General features: G+C 46.2%; 1 protein-coding gene across 6 annotated transcripts in view; it reads left to right on the top strand.

The window, feature by feature from the left end:
* The window catches only part of Kif13a (kinesin family member 13A), a 181,848-nt gene that overhangs the window by 120,172 nt on the left and 42,461 nt on the right, over window positions 1–19,215 (top strand). For all 6 annotated transcript variants that reach the window (XM_057787264.1, XM_057787260.1, XM_057787263.1 and 3 more), the window contains exons 14-22: window positions 1,730–1,860; window positions 3,509–3,595; window positions 3,698–3,864; window positions 9,433–9,646; window positions 10,777–10,939; window positions 12,704–12,844; window positions 14,292–14,441; window positions 16,435–16,596; window positions 18,546–18,719. In XM_057787264.1, the coding sequence (XP_057643247.1) occupies window positions 1,730–1,860; window positions 3,509–3,595; window positions 3,698–3,864; window positions 9,433–9,646; window positions 10,777–10,939; window positions 12,704–12,844; window positions 14,292–14,441; window positions 16,435–16,596; window positions 18,546–18,719 (1,389 nt within the window). The remainder of the gene's footprint in view (window positions 1–1,729; window positions 1,861–3,508; window positions 3,596–3,697; window positions 3,865–9,432; window positions 9,647–10,776; window positions 10,940–12,703; window positions 12,845–14,291; window positions 14,442–16,434; window positions 16,597–18,545; window positions 18,720–19,215) is intronic.

Raw genomic sequence — 19,215 nt, 5'->3', positions numbered from 1 at the left:
TTGAAGCAGGGAACCTCAGTCTCCTATGATCTTTTTCCTTCCACTTTTTTCAGCGGTAAAAAATGTGGTACAGCTAGCCCTTGACCTACCGAGGCTCCATGAGTCAGCTTAGAATCCGTTATTTAGGGAGAGCGAATTGTTTCTGATCCTGGTTTGTAAACCCAGGATCTTGTGTGTGGAAGGCAAGCGCTGTGCTACAGAACTGTATCCCCAAGCACAGACATCTTCATTTGAAAGACCTAGTGTTGCGTTTTCTCCGTTGCATACAGAAGTAATGCCACAGTGATTAAATGATTTGTAGAGCAATATAGGAAGGTGCTCTGTGAATGAGCAGGGGTGCACAGCAACTGAGTCTCCAAAGAGATTCTAAGACTCAAGATCATTAAAACTACATGGATTTGTACATCATATAACCACAGGTTTCACCACTGTATGGAATGTTGACATTAGAAATGTTGACAAGTGTGTGTCTGTCTGTCTGTGCAGGCACATGCATGTGCACGTGCGCAAACACACATGCACACACAGGTCAAGATTAATGTCATGTCTTCATCAATTACTTTCTGCCTTAGTTTTTGGGATGGGGTAAAAACACTGAATCCAAAGCTATACAAACTGACTGCAAAGCCCCAGGGAATCCCTTCTCTGCCTCCTCAACATCAGGATGGAAGGCAAAACCAATATGTCTGACTTTTTGTATAGATAGATACTAGGGTCATCTTTACCAACTGAGCCGTATCTCCAGCCCTAAGGTGGGAAGGAAGGATACTGAGGTAAAATTAACCACGAGACTGCCTTTTAGTGGTTCTGAAATGGAGTCCTTTTTAAAAGAATCCAGTCAAATAGGTTGAATAAATAATATTGTCTTAGTTTTGTTAAAAAGTGGGCAAGAGAAAGGGAAGGAAGGAAAGAAAGAGAAAAAGAAAGAAAGGAGGAAAGAAAGAGAAATAGAGGCTTAGGATGAAATGGCATGCTGGTACCCACTCAAATAGTAAAAATTCAATCTAGAATTAGAATTCAGTGTCTGCTATAGCTATGTCCAATTTTCTTATGTTTTAAAATGATAATCATTGTTGATACAGGAGCTGGTTTTGATAGGGTTTTAAACATTTTTTTTCCTTTGGTGTTTTTGTTTGGTTTTGGTTTTGGGGTTTTTTGAGGGTTTTTTGAGACAGGGTTTCTCTATGTAGCCCTGGCTGTCCTAGAACTAACTCTGTAGACCAGGCCTTGAGCTCAGAGATCCACCTACCTCTGCCTACTGAGTGCTGGGATTAAAGGTGTGCACTACCACTGCCCAGCTGAATTTAAACATTTTTTTAAAGTTGTTTCTAGGTAAGTTTTTAGCTTAAGAAAATTATTACTGCATCCATCTATCCATCCATCCACCTACCTACCTACCTACCTACCTACCTACCTACCTACCTACCGGCCTACCAATCTATTTATCTATCTACGGAGGGCATGCGCTTGCCACAGCATGTGAATGGAGTCAGAGGACCATTTTTCTTCCACCATACAGGTCTTGGAGACTGAACTCAGATTATCAGACTTGGTGGTGAATGCCTTTATCCTCTGAGCCATCACACTGGCCAACGTTTTGCCTTCTGATGCTCAAGATCCTCCTGTGCTGTTCACTGCATACAGTCCTTGATTTATTCCAGTTGCTTGTGACCATTTCTGGTTGGGTGCCTTGTGAACTTGGTTTCTTTTCTTCAATTCTGCATTCCAGGATCACACCCGCGTGGGTGCAGATACCTCTCAGGACATCCAGCTCTTTGGGATCGGGATTCAGCCCGAGCACTGTGAGATCGACATCGCCGCAGATGGAGACATCACTCTCACGCCAAAAGAAAATGCAAGGTAGGGGACGCCCGTGGAGGTGCCTGCCTTTCCCGTGTTTTCAGGATGCTGGCCCTCTCCCTTTTCTTGCTTCAGTTACATCAAAGTTAAGGATATGCCGGGTATCCTAGAGGGTTTGCTTTCTGTTTACAAAGGATATGTTAGTTACTGTTCTCATTGCTTAACCAAATATACCTGGAAGGAAGCATTTATTTTGGTTCACAGTTTGAAATGGTACAGTCCTTATGGCTAAGAAGTCATGGTGGAGGCATGGCTCTTGAGAGTGACAGCGAGAGCATGAAGTAGCTGGCACTATTACATCTGATATCAGGAAGTAGAGAGAACCAGACCTGTCCAGACACAGGGTAGCTTTATCTCCTAAGATCTGTCCCCAGGGACCCACTTCCTCCAGTGAGGCTTCACCTCCCACATTCCTCAACTTTAGGATACAGCGCCACCCACTGGGGATCTGCTGTTCTAGAACAGGAACCTGTGGGGTCGGTTCATATTCTAATGATAGCAGTATAGAACTTTGAGGAGCTGTCTTAGTTAGGGTTTTCTACTGCTGTGAAGAGACACCATAACCACATCAACTCTTACAAAGAAAACATTTAATCGAGGTGGCCGCTTACAGTTTCAGAGGTTCAGTCAGTTATCAGTATGACGGCGTGCAGGCAGATGTCCCTAGAGTCCTACATCTTGCAGGCAACATGAAGTCAACTGACAGTCACACTGAGGAAAACTTGAACAAAACAAACCTCAAAGCTCTCTCCCACAGTGACACTCTTCCTCCAACAAGGTCATACCTCCGCATAGTACCACTCCTTCTGGGGGCCATTTTTTTTCAAACCACCACCAGCATGTCTTAGTGAGGGTCTCTGTTGCTGTGAAGAGATACCATAACCATAGCAACTCTTATAAAGAAAAACATTTCATTGGCTGGCCTACAGTTCAGAGGTTCAGACCATTATCATTATGGTGGACCATGGTGGCGTTCAGGCAGACATGGTGCTTGAGAGGTAGCTGAGAGTTCTACATCTTGGGTAGGAATGGGATGTGATCTGAGACACTGGGTGATGTCTTGTGCATAGGCGACCCCAAAGCTTGCCTCCACAGTGACACACTTCCTCCAACAAGGCCATACTCACACCAACAAAGCCACACCTTCTAATAGTGCCACTCCCTTTGGGGACCATATTCTTTCAAACCATCACATGGCTTTTGTTTTGTTTTGTTTGTTTGAGGCAGTCTACTGTTCAGTACTGTGTACACCAGGCTAGGCCACCTGGGACCATCCAGGGATTCGGTCTCTACCTTCCTTGTCTCTGTAGGAATGATAAGATTACAGATGTGTTGCTATCCCCAGCTTTATGTGATTCTGAGAATCTGAATTCAGGTGCTCACGCAAGCTTTGCCCGATGAGCTGTCTCCCCAGCTACAGTTTGTAAATGTCAGCAAGCCATCCTCTAGTGATGTTTTATATCTCCATCAGAAACACAGAGTTGGGCCTCACTCTTAGCGAAGTAGGCAGACCGAGACTGGGTTTCTGTTACTCCTTCTTCAACTGTTTCCCAGAATACATTCATTAGGAGAACAGTCCCTGTTACTTCTTTGAATCTTGGGACTACTGTCTTCCATCCACCTAACATCTTCCTTTTTGTCCCTTCAGGTCCTGTGTAAATGGCACTCTCGTCTGCAGCACTACCCAGCTCTGGCACGGTGACAGAATCTTATGGGGAAATAACCACTTTTTTAGGTATCAGCTTCATGTTCTCTAATATTTCTATTTGCGTTCTTTTCTGTTGTCTATTTAAGTATAAATGAAGCTGATTTTATCTAATGATGAAAACCCGCACAGAATTAATTTACCTAAGAGGAAACGGCGGGACTGGTTGAGAGACTTTGAGAAAGACACAGGTCCGGCAGAGCATGACCTGGATGCTGCAAGCGAGGCCTCCTCGGAACCAGACTACAACTACGAGTTCGCACAGATGGAGGTCATCATGAAAACCCTCAACAGCAATGGTAAGATGCGCTCTCCGGCAGCAGCAGATCTTACACACATGGGCCCACAGGGGATAAGCAGAGTCTCCCCAAAGTTTAGACACATAAAGCCAATAATTCCTTCCAGTGGCCAGCAGCAAGGAGCAGCATCAAGACAACTCACGGAACTCGGGTAGAACCAGAGAGTTTGCAGATGGCCCCCGTTTTGGGAATCTCTTGTTCTCAAGCCAATCGCGATAGCATTTCCATGGTCTCAGTATTTACAAAATGGGTTTGACAGACATTTTTTTTTTAATCACATTTTCTATTATTGATCTTGTCATTTTCTGGAAGAGTGATAAAGGTCCCCCAGAAAAATACAGATCCAGAATTCTCATAGATATAAAAGGTAATATTTACTATCATCTCAGGTGGAAATTATACTTCTGAAGAGACTTACTTAACAGGTATGCTCAAGTACCTTTGATAAAGACAACGCTTGACGTGAATGTTCCCCAGGCTCTTGGCCTTACACCCTCTCCGCCTCCCTCACCCCTGCTTCCTGTGCCAGGCTCACTCTTGCCAGTGTTAAAGAGCGATGCCTCCCTCCTCCACCAGTTCCCCTAAGTGGCGCTTCCCTCTGAGGCACCCACGCATCCTCTGTCACGGTGCAGATGATCTGATGGCCTTGGCGTCCTCAGAATTCCGTCTCCTGCTAGGTGGCTTCCCGACCGTAAGCCTGTCTGCCTGGTGGTCCTCCCCGTGGTGGTCCTACTTGAAGATCCTCTTCCCCCTCCTGTGGTTTCAGACGAAGCTGGCTCACCAACGCTGGGACAGAGGTTCTTAATTGCTGCCTTAGCATGTGGGATCCTGGCTGGCTTTCAGTGCGACCACTGAGGGACGTTGCTTGCTGCAAGCTTTGGCAAAGTCTAACAGGCAGTATTGGGATGAAGCAAAGGTTTTTCTGCCTGACCAAAGTGCTTCTTGATCATGACTGAGGATCTCCCAACCATATTCCAACTCTGTTACCGCCCAGCTGTTCTTTTCCATACGTGCCCAGCAGCACAGGAAAATGTCCTTGGTGTTGCTGCCTCTGTCACTAATGGCCTCATTACTGCAGGAGCATGGCAGTTCAGGGCAGGGGTGCTTCCAAATGTAGCCTCCACCATTTCAGTGATCACCTAGAATCTCTAGTGTAAGAACTGACCTAAAACCCAGCTCATTTGGATGTAAATGTAAAAAAGGAGCTGGGAAAATGGCTTGTCAAGGGCTTGTTGTGTAGGTATGAGGACCAGCGTTCGGGTTCACAGAGCCCATAGGAAAGCTGGGCAGACATGGCAGCCCATCCGTCACCTAGTATATGGGAGGTGGAAACAGGACTAGCTGACATGGTGGGCCCTGGGTTTGAATGAGAGACCTTGCGTTAATATATGAAGTAGCAAGCCATACAGGAAGATACTTGATGTCAGCCTTAAGTTTCTATATGCATGTACACATATGGACCCACACACACACATTTGAACATTCATATACACATGTACACATTCATACATATACAAAAAAAGGGTTTTTTTTTTTAGCCAGGTGGTAGTGGCAGACACCTTTAATCACAGCACTCGGGAGGTAGAGTCAGACAGATCTTTGTAAGTTCAAGGCCAGCCTGGTCTACCCAGCCAAGGCTACATAGAGAAACCCTGACTCAAAAAACAAAATGAAACAAACAAACAAAAAAAAGTAAGTTAAAGAAAGTCTAACTATGAACAATGGCGTTTTTTTCAGGGGCTCAAAATAGAAATCAAACACTAATCTCTTTTCCCAATTTCTTCTGTAGCTAGCTCTAAAATAAGGAGTATTTAGGGACTGGTTAAAAGGTCGTGAGGTAGTTTCTAACATCTAAGATTAGAGACTTCTCCCCCATCCCCAAAGGCAGACGTCCCTTCTATCCCAGTGGGGGTCATTCCCAACACCCTCTCCTAACACGCAGCACTCCACCCTGTCCCCTCCCCCAGCACCTCAGTTCTATCTGCTCCCCCAGCATCCTTATTCTGTCCTTTCCCCAGCACCCCTGTCCTTTCTCTTCCCCCATCACCTCAAAAAACAAAAACAAAAACAAAACAAACAAACAAACAAACAAAAAACCCAACTCTTTGGTACCCTGGCCTTGGACACCAGATGCACTGAATTTTGAAATGGTTCTCTTGAGAAGAGGAAAATGAAGTGGCAGTGTAGCTCAGTGGTAGAGTGTTTGCCTAGCATTGCCTGAGGCCCTGGCTTCCATTCTCAGAAGCAGGGAGAGAAGACAAGAAGCACGGGGTGGGGGTAGGGGGTGTCCTGGGCCAGATCATAGACAGGTTACCTTGCTAACTGGATCCATTTTATTTTAAAACACATTAGGGGTGCATCAGAGGCAGGTCCAGCAGGATAGGGGAGTGTCTCTATAGACCCAAGATGCTATCTGATGGCATTCTTAGATTTGGGATTGGTGGAAGCTAGTGATCTATTAAGTTAATGATTGGGTAAAGGTTTATCTTTTAGTCACAGAGTATACATTCAGACACAGAAGTTGGCAGGGAATGGCTGATCCAGAGGACTAGAACTCAACCCAACTGCAGCATTCCAATCTCTCCAAAGTCCTGAAATTCTGATCAGTCTCTGTAGACACAGTTGCTTTCTAAGCATTTTCTTTCATAGCACCCCCTGCTGGTCAAGTTCCACATTGCATGCATGTGGGAGCACAAATTATGTATTAAATATTATAATGTCCCTTGTAGCTAGAAATCGCATTCCGAGGATCTGATATAAATGAGACTGAGTAGTGGGCAGGATAGCAGTCTTCAGGAGAGAGGAAAAATCATTAAGAAGAAATTTCTGGATCATTAAAAAGCTATTAGCTATATTAAAACCTCTTTTAAAAGAGGCTGGGTAGTGTAGCAAAGGCATCAGACTGATTGATAGGCGAGAGGAATATTGTCGGATATTCCCACAGGCTTGGGAGATAGCTCAGTCAGTAGTTTCCTGATAAAGACCTAAGTTCCCACATTAAACAAACAAAAACAACACTCCAAAAGCTAGGGGTAGTGACATGGACCTGTATCCCCAGCCCTGGAGAGGCAGAGATGGGGCAATCTTGGGACTTGATGGACTTCCAGTCTAGACTAACTGGTGAGCCCCAGGCTAGTGAGAAACCCTGTTTCAAAACACAGGGTATGGGGCAGAGGGGGCTGATAAGGTGTCTCAGCAGGTCAGGGTGCTTGGTAACAAGCCTGGCAGTCTGAATTTGCTCCCCCAGAACATACATGGTATAAGGAAAAAGCCACCTCCTCCACGCACGTGCCACAATATGAATGCATGTGCACACACTAAATAAATCCATGTTTTTAAAGGTGATTTACCTCTGGCCTTCACATGTACACATCGTACAGGCATCCCCACATACAATATGTTTACATACACATACATAGATACATATATATGTGTATAAAACCAAAATAAACTTGAAAAATAAAGCAAAATAAAAGAAAAAGAAGAGAGAACTATGTTCCCTTAGTGGTGATCAGAAGTAAAACAGAACCTGGCCCCTGAGCAGGACTGTGTGTGACGAGGAGGTAACCTGGGAGTCCTGGTTGGGGGGACTCAGGTGCAGGGCTGAGTTGCTCTCCTTCTGTATTTGCATCTTGGTCTGTGGCCCCCATAGAGCCTGTGTCACTGTGGCTTCTGGTGCTGTTTTAAGCAGCCTCAGTCACTCGGCCTCCACTTTGACAAAGAACCTGGCTTGAGATCCTACAGTGTCAGCCAGCAGGGTCACGTGTGTTTCTACAGCATAAGAAGCTGAGATGTGGATAGATATGTTCTTCAGGACCTAGGCAGTAGAAGTCAATGGCACAGTTCCTGCTTAGCATGAATAAGACCCTAGGTTCGATCCCTAGTATGTCTTTCAGTGTCTCTTCACAAAACGCAGTAAAAAACAATTTCTTAGTGATAAATCTGCTGTTGCTTTGAAGAAACAATGGATTTAATGAAATACACTTGTATGTTTTGAAGACTTTGTTCTTTGATGAGTGTTAATACGAAGTGACTCTCGGGCTAAGAGCATTGCATCAAGACCTGTTTGTCAAGTTGATGTCTGATCCTCGTTGACGTTGAGCTTCTAATCTTAGCTCAGTACATGGTGCTGTCCTTGGTTGTCATTGGACCTTGGTCATCTGTGTGATTTTTCTGAACCACAGTTTCCTCTACATTAAAATGGAGATGACACCCACCACAGGGAAGGGGAGGGGCTGCAGGTTTCTTTGGAGGTCATGCTTGCAGTCAGTTTGGTCCCTGCTCTTGAGATGCAGCCAGTAAAGACACATTGGCATGGTAGCTGTCGTTTTAATTAAAACAACTTACAGCATCTTGCAATTATACGAAGCTGCTCGTTTTTGCTGTGTTAACTTTATTCTTAAGGCTCGTGTGTTCTCTCCTCTTACATGCTAATATAGAAAGCATATTGTCTATGTTTATTGCATAAACTGGTGGGGTGTTTTGGAAGAGTCTCTGAATAGCCATGATCAGGTGATTACAAAACTCCTGAATCACCAACCAGATTCTCTCTGGAAACTGAGACAACTGGATGGGAATACAGCCCAGGTTATCGGGGAATCACAGGCAAATGTGTCAACATACAAGAAGGAATCTACATCTCACTGGTCTAAAGATGCATCTCCCCACAGTCCCGTGGACTTCTGGAAGATGCACACTGTGATGGGCAGTCCTCCCCTGCACCGTGTGGCTGTCAGCATACTGAATCTTTGCAGGCTACTCATTTGTGTTGTGACTTTACTCATGGGCCATTGTCTGGACCTGGTATACAGCTCATTGGTTATCACCACATTGGTGCCCTGTCCAGTCAATTGGCTCCTCAGAGTCAGGTCCCACCCACACCGCAGCCATCCATGGAGGCTCCATCTGTTGATATGTCTGTACCTGCTTGCCCAATTGCAAGTTTTAGATTCCTGGAGCACTAAATTGCCAAACACATGCTTTTCTTTTACTTTTCTTTTTTTATGAAAGTTAATTGCCCTCTTAGAAATTAACACCTGAGAAATTGCCATGTCATATACCTAATCAATATTTTCAAACATATGTTATGATTATTTCCTCTCCATCAAGAGAAGGGAAGTTTGTGGTGAGCAATCAGAAGCCTGTTTGTCACACACAAAGCCATGCTACATGAGTGTGGAAGGCATGTGCTATAAAAATCAACTCGTGCAAGCTCCTAGCTGTGTGCTGTCTTGGATAACACAATGGTTTCACATCCAGTTCCTCCCCATTAAATACCAGGAAGTTTGTGATAACACACAGCTAGTCATGAGGATGTGCTCATCCCATGGAAGAAGGTAACAGTGAAGGTTTGTAATTAGCAGTTAGCTGAAGTGTTATCCGAAAGCAAACCAAACCAGGAGGATTTCCTCTGTGAGCCCTCAGGCTCCACAGAGAGCACAGGACCAGGCTAGATCAGGTCTGAGGCAGGAGATGTTTCTTGCTGAGAGTAGCCCTGACTGGCACCGGTGTGGACTCCTGTCTTTAACAGCTCCTTCCAACCCTTTGCCTCTTCTCTCGGCTCACCAGATCCAGTTCAGAATGTGGTTCAGGTCCTGGAAAAGCAGTACCTGGAAGAGAAGAGGACCGCCCTGGAGGAGCAGCGGCTCATGTATGAACGGGAGCTGGAGCAGCTACGCCAGCAGCTCTCCCCCGAGAGGCAGCCGCCGAGCAGTGCCTCCGACCGCCTGGCTTACAGCAGCCAGACAGCCCAGCAGAAGGTGACCCAGTGGGCTGAGGAGAGGTAAGGATGGGGCCAGACCCTGAGTGAGGAATGGGGGCTGTGGAACTGGAGAGGCCTGTGGAGGGAGGACACGCCTGGAAAAAGGAGAGTGCAGGCCCACTTCTAGTTTGGGCATTGGTGTTTCATCTGAGAGTTATGTCCCAATAATGTCACAGTAATGTCAGCCACCATAAACCACCTCCTCCCCAGATCACTAATCCTTCAATACAGATAGTGCCAAAGTAGAAGACTTAGATTGGCAGGTCTTGAGATGGCAGAAGTTTGGATGATTATTTAACAACAGCAGTTGAATGTGCAGACAGAATGTAGGGAGATTTTTTTTTTCCTTTTAGAAGGTTTTGGTGCTCAGAGCCATGCTTTCCCCATGCTAATCATGCCCCTGAAAACACACCCAGCCCCAGGCTGTATCTGGGTGGCTTGGCAGGAACAAAGCAGAGAAGAGCAGGGAGTGTTTGGAAGCATGTGAGCAAGCTGTCTGGTTGAGTCTGGAGGTGACTTATAGAGGAGGCGAAAGAATTCAATCTGTAAGCATTAGACTGGGCATGAGCGAGACAACAACCCAGCGCACGTGAGAGACGGCAACCTGGGATGCTTGGGGTTTGTCCTCTGAAAGAAGCAGTTCCCCTGCTAGACTTGAACCCAGGAGTGGCCTAAGGAAGGCAGGTGTTTATAAGGACTATCATATAGCCACTGGATCTTAATAATAAATAAATAGATAGATGATGGCTAGATGAAGGATGGATGGGTGAATGGGTGGGTAGGTGAGTGAGTGGATGGATGAAAAAATGAAGGAATAGAAGTGAAGAGGAATGAAAGATTGTGGCCACCCTGACTGTCGTGGAACGGATTGTTGTAGACCAGGCTGGCCTTGAACTCACAAAGTTCTGCCTGCCTCTGCTTGAGCGGTGCCTGGGTATGTTTGTTGGTTTGTTGCTTTGTCTAATATCAATCCTCAACCCCTCAGTTTTGTCCCCAGCAGTGGTTCTCAGGGTCCTCCTCTCTGTGGACAGGAGGGAAAACTTCCTAAAAGGAGTGCTGCTGCTGTGGATGGAGATTGTCACCACTTTGTGACAGGAACGGAACTCTAGTTTACTTTACCTGTGTGTGCTCTCTCTTCTTCAACACCCCAGGGATGAACTGTTCAGGCAGAGCCTGGCCAAGCTTCGAGAGCAGCTGGTGAAAGCGAACACTCTGGTGAGGGAAGCCAACTTCCTAGCTGAGGAAATGAACAAGCTCACTGACTACCAAGTGACTCTTCAGATCCCCGCGGCCAACCTCAGTGCCAACAGGAAGGTAGGCACGGCCCTAGGGATTGGGAGAGCAGGATGTAGGCTTGTAGATCCTGCAGACTGGAGTCCAGAGCTCATCTCTGTGAGCAGGTCCTGTGGGGAACCAGGTGTTGACTCTGAACGCCTTCGAGTTGGTCTATACCCCCTGGGTGAGTATACGCTGTAAGCAGCGTCCTTAGAATGGAAGAAGGTCAAGTGGTAATTATGCCTGCTTCTCCTCACACAAATGCCCCGATGCAATGAATATGTATGTATGCCTAGTTGTATTGCCTTTCTATGAGTGAATTCTCTGAGGAGAAAATATCTTTGAAACCTATGCATGTATGGAACTCCTCGCAGCCTTCTGAAAGACACCTATCACTTAAACTTAACGAAGTTTTGCTCTAAGAGAGAAACCTGGAAGACAATAAATTTTCATCTTTTTTTCTCAACCCGGCCAACAGCTAGAAAGGCAGTTGAGTGTGGTGAGTGGAGAGAGGGCTCGCTCGGTTAACCATTGGCTGCTCTGCCAGAGGACTAGGGTTTGCTTCCTAGCACACACAGAGTGGCTCGCAATTATCTGTAACTCTACTTCATTGTGTGCAGTATCCTCTTCTGCCTCTGGGGGCACCAGGCACACACGTGGTACACATGCATACACGGGGGCAAAACACACATATACATAAAATAATTTTTTTCATAAATTTAAGAAAGCGAATTAGGAAGGATTTGATTGGTTATTGGAGTTCTTTTTCTTTTTCTTTTTTTGTTTTTTTTGTTTTTTTTTTTGTTTTTTTCGAGACAGGGTTTCTCTGTGGTTTTGGAGCCTATCCTGGAACTAGCTCTTGTAGACCAGGTTGGTCTTGAACTCACAGAGATCCGCCTGTCTCTGCCTCCCAAGTGCTGGGATTAAAGGAGTGTGCCACCACCACCCGGCTGGTTATTGGAGTTCTAAGTCCACAGATATAGGCATGGACATACCTTCAGGCTATGCACAAGGGTTCTCTGATAGTCCTTTTATTCTTTAATATTGAATGATTGATTGATTGATTGATTGATTGATTGATTGAGGAAGGGTCTCACAATCCCATGCTGGCCTCAAACTCAATTTGTAGCTAAGGATGACCTTGCACCTGTCTTTGCCTCCTGAATGCTGTCATTACAGGCGTACACTGACCACATCTGTTTTAGGTGGTGCTAGGGCTTTTTGCTTGCTTGCTTGTTTGTTGTTTGTTTTCTGAGACAGGGTTTCTCTGTGTAAGAGCCCTGACTCTCCTGGAACTTGTTTTTGTATATAGGTTGGCCTTGAACTCACAGAGACCTGCGTGCCTCTGCCTCCCAAGTGCTAGGATTATAGGCATGTACTACCACCACCCAGCTATAACCAAGGGCTAGACAAGCACTCTAGCAACTAAGCTACCTCACAGTGGCCTTTATATAACAAAAACATGTACGCTTGCAACTGAATAATAATTAAGAATGGGATAAATCTGTATGATGAATTTCTATGCTACTATGAAACAAGTTTGCAAAGAGTAGTCAATGAAAGGAATTGATCATGATGTAAAAACTGGAGACTGGGATGTGTGACTATGTGTTTACATGGGTTTGTGATTTAAAATATAAGTGTGTGCACAGGAATATCTAAAAGAAAGTGACCAGAATATTTCCTAGGTGGTAATATTTGACCTTCTTGTGTAAACCTCCAGCCTCACTGTAATGTAGACAATCTTTAACTGTCAGAAAGGAAGTCAAAACCACGTCTGCTTGGTTTCTCTTCATTGTACAGAGAGGGGCGATAGTGAGTGAGCCTGCCATTCAAGCGAGGAGAAAAGGAAAGAGCACCCAGATTTGGACCATCGAGAAGCTGGAGAATAAATTAATTGATATGAGAGACCTTTACCAAGAATGGAAAGAAAATGTCCCTGAGGTAAGAGGAACAAGGAGATGTGGCTGCATTAAAACCGCAGATAAAATGCTCTGGTGTTTACACTAGGGAGATAAATGTGATCCTCCAGGAGCACTTAATTCAGACAGGTGAAGGGGACACCCAGCGGCTCTTGTTTTGTCTTCACTGCCTCTCACGTTAAAGGAGGAGGAAAGAAGTCTCTCTGTGCTGCTGGTCTGTGTCCTGGTAAACCAGGCCGGCTGGAGCCAGTGTGGACTTCATCTTCATCCCCATCTGCGCATGTGCCCCATCTGTGTGTGCCCCATCTGTGTGTGCCCCTAGCTGTGTGTGCCCCTATTTGTGTGTGCCCCATCTGTGTGTGCCCCTAGCTGTGTGTGCCCCATCTGTGTGTGCCCCATCTGTGTATGCCCCTAGCTGTGTGTGCCCCATCTGTGTGTGCCCCTAGCTGTGTGTGCCCCTATTTGTGTGTGCCCCATCTGTGTGTGCCCCTAGCTGTGTGTGCCCCATCTGTGTGTGCCCCTAGCTGTGTGTGTCCCTATCTGTGTGTGCCCCTAGCTGTGTGTGCCCCATCTGTGTGTGCCCCTAGCTATCTGTGCCCCATCTGTGTGTGCCCCTAGCTGTGTGTGCCCCATCTGTGTGTGCCCCTAGCTGTGTGTGCCCCTAGCTGTGTGTGTCCCTATCTGTGTGTGCCCCATCTGTGTGTGCCCCCAGCTGCATGTGCCCCTATCTGCATGTGCCCTAGCTGTGTGTGCCCCATGTGTGTGCCCCTAGCTCGTGTGCCCCTAGCTGCGTGTGCCCCCAGCTGTGTGTGCCCCATCTGCATGTGCCCTAGCTGTGTGTGCCCCTATTTGTGTGTGCCTCATCTGTGTGTGCCCCTATTTGTATGTGCCCCATCTGTGTGTGCCCCTATCTGTGTGTACCCCTAGCTGCATGTGCCCCCAGCTGCGTGTGCCCCTATCTGCATGTGCCCTAGCTGTGTGTGCCCCTAGCTGCGTGTGCCCCCAGCTGCGTGTACCCCTATCTGCATGTGCCCTAGCTGTGTGTGCCCCTATTTGTGTGTGCCCCATCTGTGTGTGCCCCTAGCTCATGTGCCCCTAGCTGTGTGTACCCCAGCTGTGCTCACGGATGGGTAGATTTCTAAACATAATTGTAGTGCATGTAATGTTTTGTTTTGTTTCTAACATTTCACATTAGCAATAGAAAGAAAAATTTGATGCCAGTTCCAGGGCATGACATGAAACAGGCTGTAGGTGTTAGGTGAGTGAAGGCGAGGCTCCTCTGCATGACAGCCCCCAGCAGACATGCCCCATTCATGTGCTGAGCTGATCTGTCAGCATGATTCTAATTTCTTGTTTATTTCAGTGAATGCTTCCTCTAAAAGTATGTTTAGTGCTGGTTCGAAATAACATGATTTCAGTTGATGCTTTTTTTTATGACCCCTCACTCAATTACCTGTTCTGCTTCTCAGGCCAAGAGGCTCTATGGGAAGCGAGGTGACCCTTTTTACGAAGCTCAGGAGAATCACAACCTCATCGGTGTGGCTAATGTGTTCTTGGAATGTCTCTTCTGTGATGTTAAACTTCAATATGCAGTACCCATCATCAGCCAGCAGGGGGAGGTAAGGACACACCAGTCCCTAGAAAATGACAGGTGTGAAATTTTGTTAATCTCTGCCTTGAGGAAGATCAAGATGCTCTGTGTGCATGCGTGTGTGAGTGTATGAGTGTGTGTGTGTGTGTGTGTGTGTGTGTGTGTGTGTGTGTGTGTGTGTGTGTGTAGGATCTGGTACCTTCCTGGGATAATTATGCTCTGGTGACCACCAATGCTTCTCCCCATGCTAAAAATACAACTTAAGTGGCCAGTGGATCCAGTGGCTGAGGCCCTCGCTCAGAGTCTCTTAGTCTCGAGTCCCTGGCAGGCTCTGGGTATCTGATATATTAAAAACACACTCAAGGCTCAGCCCTCAAGCACTTGCCATGCGAACCAAATGCTCTGAGTTCAAGTTCAGAGAGGAAGGAGAGAAGAGGCTTCCAAATGCTTTCCTCTGACCGTCACATGTGTGCTATTGCATACACACACACACACACACACACACACACAGATTAATGCAGGTGCATTCAGTTCCCAAACAAGCATCATATGACACACTGCACTGCTGTGTCTTCACCCTTCTTTCCCTTGGTCGCTCCTCCCGTGTGCCTCACTTCTCGGATACCGTCATCTGACTTCTCTCAGATCCTTGTCTCCAGCGCCAATGCTATGTGGAGATTGAATCTGAGCATTAGGCATCCTCCTTACTTAGCCTGGTGTGGTGGCTCGTCCCTGCAGTCCCAGCATTCAGAAGCTGAGGCAGAATTTGAGCAGCCTGAGCCATCTCAGAAAGGAGAATGGAATACTGCCAACCTGGACCCACTCCAGCAAAACACTTCCGCACTCGGAAATAGAAATGTTCTAATAAAAAAATGGCCTGAAAAGCACAGTTATTTAGAGGCTGGAGGAATGACTCAGCAGCTAAGAGTGGCTTGCTGCTCTTGGAGAGAGCCCAAGTTCGAGCCCCAGCTCTCCCATCAGATAGCTCCCAACTACCTGTGACTTCAGCTCCAGGGAGATCCTATACCCTTGACCTCTTTGGACACCAGCACTCAAGGGCATGGACCCATACACATATACATAATTAAAAAATAAAATAGGTGGAACAAAAGAATTGTTATCCAGAGCTAAGAGTGGGGTTGCACACCTGTCATGGAAGCACTCGGGAGGCTGAGGCAGGAGGATTGTGCAGTGAGTGAGGTCAGCCTGGGTTATGTAGCGAGTCCTATCGCAACAAATCAAAACCTTACTTACAAAAGCAAGCAAACAGAAGAATTGCCTTCCCATACCCATCTGGCTTTGTTCATGTGATTCCTTCTGGAGTAAGAGCTCACTGCCACCCCACTGAACCCTTTTTCATGCAGCTCCATGTCACATACCATCCATCCTCCCTGAGCTAGGGGCCGGGTCTGCCTGGTGTTCTGTTGGAAGCACAGTGCTCAACACAGTCCTGCCCCCGTCTGTTCCCAGTAAACACTTGCCACATGCACGTGCATACATTTACCCTACACACTCCCAACACCTCTGTGTCAGATCCTTTTCCTGTTGCTCCTGGGTTCTGCCTTCTCTGCTTTCTGGCCATGAGCTCACTGGCAGCAGAGCCCACTTCTTTTCTTGGCGTTCCAGTAGGTCTTTGTGGGGTGAATAGGTTAACCAAGTACATGATCAAATGAATGCATATGTAACTATGTAAACAATTGCAAGATCAAAGATTCCAATAGACGATGATTGCTCCCTTGAAGCTGTTCCTTGCCTGAGCTGAGGAAAATGGGTATACCTAAGGATAGTTCTAGAAAACAAGTCGTGAAGGGACAAATTTGACTCAGAGTAAGAAAGGAACAGTGCAGGGCACGGCTGGCTGTCGGAGGGTGGGTTTTGGGTCTCCCTCATGGGAATGGCTTGGGAGGGAGGGTCTCACACTGCCAGAGATGGTCAGCCGGGGCTGAGAGTAAACTTGTTTCTCAGGCTAGTGTTGCCTGGGTATGCCCTGAGCTCTGAGATGCTCTTGTCCCATGATCCAGGTTGCTGGGCGTCTCCACGTGGAGGTCATGCGTGTCACTGGGACTGTTCCGGAGCGTGTATCAGAGGATGACTCTTCCGAGAACTCTAGTGAAAGCGGAAGTCTTGAAGTCGTGGACAGCAGCGGCGAAGTCATTCACCGAGTCAAGAAGCTGACGTGCCGGGTGAGAGGACAATGATGGGGGCTCACATAGACCCTGGCAATGCCAAACTGTGCGCACAAAATGCTGTGAGTTTTCCATCCAGCACAGTAGAAGCTAAACTGTCTGACGAGAGATGCAGTAGGCAGCACTTCTAGAATAATTCTCTTGGAACAAGTGTGTGGAATTCCCCAAACATGTACCCTCTACCTTCAGTGTCTAGGCAAAACTGGTTTTGTGAAGCCCTCCACAGACTCAAATCCACATGTATGCAAGTCCCTTCCACACAGTGTGTTGGCGGAGGCTGCTAGTTCAGAAATAACCACACAGAAACCATATTATTTGCAATACTATTTGGCCAATAGCTTAAGCATATTTCTAGCGAGCTCCTATATCCTAAACTAACCCATCTCCATTAATCTGTGCATCACCACAAGGTTGTGGCCTACCGGCAAAGTTTCAGTGGACTCCAGCAGAGAAGTCTGTCTCTGGCGGCAACTACATGGCTTCTACCTGACTCCACTACTCCCTCCTCCTCTGTCTGCTTGGAACTCCCACATAGCCCTATTCTGCTAAGCCACTGGCCAAAACAGCTTTATTCATTAACCAATAAAAGCAAAACACAGACTGAAGGACTTCCCACACCAACAGTGGACTGTGTTTGCATATAATCTATGCACATCATTCTATACACTTTTAATAACTGCCAATAAAATAACATGAAGTGCAGTCCAAATGATGTGTAGTAGTTATATCAGTTCTAGTTAGCCTTATTTTTAAAGGTTTATTTTATTTATTTGTTTTCTGTAATACTTTTTTGAGGCAGGGTCTCTCAATTATGTAGCCCTGGATGTTCTAGGATTCACTTCGTAGACCAGGCTGGCCTCCAACTCACTGAGTGCTAGAATTAAAACTGCTCACCGCCACACCAGGCACTAGTTGGCTTTAATTTTCTATTTGACACAGCCTAGAGTCACCTGAGAGAGGAATTGCGTTGGTGAAATTGTTGATGGGCCTGGCCTGTCTGTGGGGGTTGTCTTGGTTGTTAATTGATATAAGACAGTCCAGCCCACTATGGGAGGCACCATTCCCTTGGCAGGTTGTCCTGAGCTGTATAAGAAAGCTAGGTAAGCACGAGCCAGCCAGTAAGCGACATTCCTCTATGGTTTCTGCTTCAAATTCCTGCCTGGGCTACCCTCAGTGATGTTCTTTGCCCTGTAAACTGAAATTAACCTGTTCCTCCCCTAAGTTGCTTTTAGTCATGGTTTTTACCGCGTGTAACAGTTGCTTAGAGAATAAGACAAGATAAAGTCTACACATGTCTGTATGATTTAGTGTCTGGAGTATATCTGATCTATTGACTAAACCACAGATGGCAAATCTACAGAAAGACAGGGTCATGTCTGTCGCAGTATGGAGAATATATTATTGAATTGTGTTCTCCTAATAAAAGTTACTTCTGTATCAGAAACTCAGTCATGAGTAAGATTATACAGGAATGTGCCTTTTTTCCTCACAAATAAGTAAATATAATTTTTCTTAAAATTTGAAGATGAGTCCATGTGTTAGACATGATGGTGCATGTCTTTAATCCCAACACTTAGGAGCAGAAGCAGGCCGATCTCTGAGTTTGAGACCTCCATGCTTTATAGATTTATAAAAGGATGAACTAGGAATATAGCTCGGTCTGTGTGAGGCCCTAAATTCACTGCTAAAGATAGGCGATAGATAGGTGGATAGATGGGTGAATGATAGATCAATCAATCAATCAGTCGATAGATAGATAGATAGATAGATAGATAGATAGATAGATAGATAGATAGATGGCTGGCTCGCAATGAATGGTCTTAAATATTCTCCAATGGATGACTGACTGATTTCATCCTCTCTTAGAGATGACTGAACTGTGGAAGGACATATTCTTTAGTGTTTCTTTTATGAGAACTATAATTTATTTTTTTAAATCTCTTCAGGTGATAATTAAAGAGGCAACTGGGCTCCCCTTAAGCCTCTCAAATTTCGTCTTCTGTCAGTATACGTTCTGGGACCAGTGTGAGTCCACGGTGGCAGCCCCAGTGGTAGACCCAGACGTGCCTTCTCCGCAGTCCAGGGATGCCCAGTACACTGTGACCTTCTCTCACCGCAAGGTACGGATGCAGTTACAAAGTGGTACCAGGCCCGGGGTGACACTCTGTGGTGAAGTGTGAGCTTGATCTGGGTCAGTTCCCGCCAGCAGAATGGCCACAACAGAATCAGCATCAGCTGCACAGTGGGGAATGGAATTGGGAACACACTTTTAAAATTACCATGTACTTACTCTGCAACATTACATACAATTCTGGTGTTTGGAACGGGACACTTTCCAACTGTGTGGAGCTTCTTTTTTCCTTTCTGCCTTCTTTTCTTCCTTCCTTCCTTGTTTCCTCCCTCCCTCCCTTCCTTCCTTCCTTGTTTTAAGGACCAAGGTTCCCTTATTAATTTTTTAAAATAATTTATTTCTTTTTGGGGTTGGAGAGATGGCTCAGCGGTTAAGAGCACTGCGTGCTCTTCCAGAGGTCCTGAGTTCAATTCCCAGCAACCACATGGTGGCTCACAACCATCTGTAATGGGGTCTGGTGCCCTCTTCTGGCCTGCAGGCATACA

This window comes from Chionomys nivalis, chromosome 13 (genome assembly GCF_950005125.1).
Source record: "Chionomys nivalis chromosome 13, mChiNiv1.1, whole genome shotgun sequence".
Lineage (NCBI taxonomy): Eukaryota > Metazoa > Chordata > Mammalia > Rodentia > Cricetidae > Chionomys > Chionomys nivalis.
This window is presented reverse-complemented; position numbering and strand designations above follow the sequence as displayed.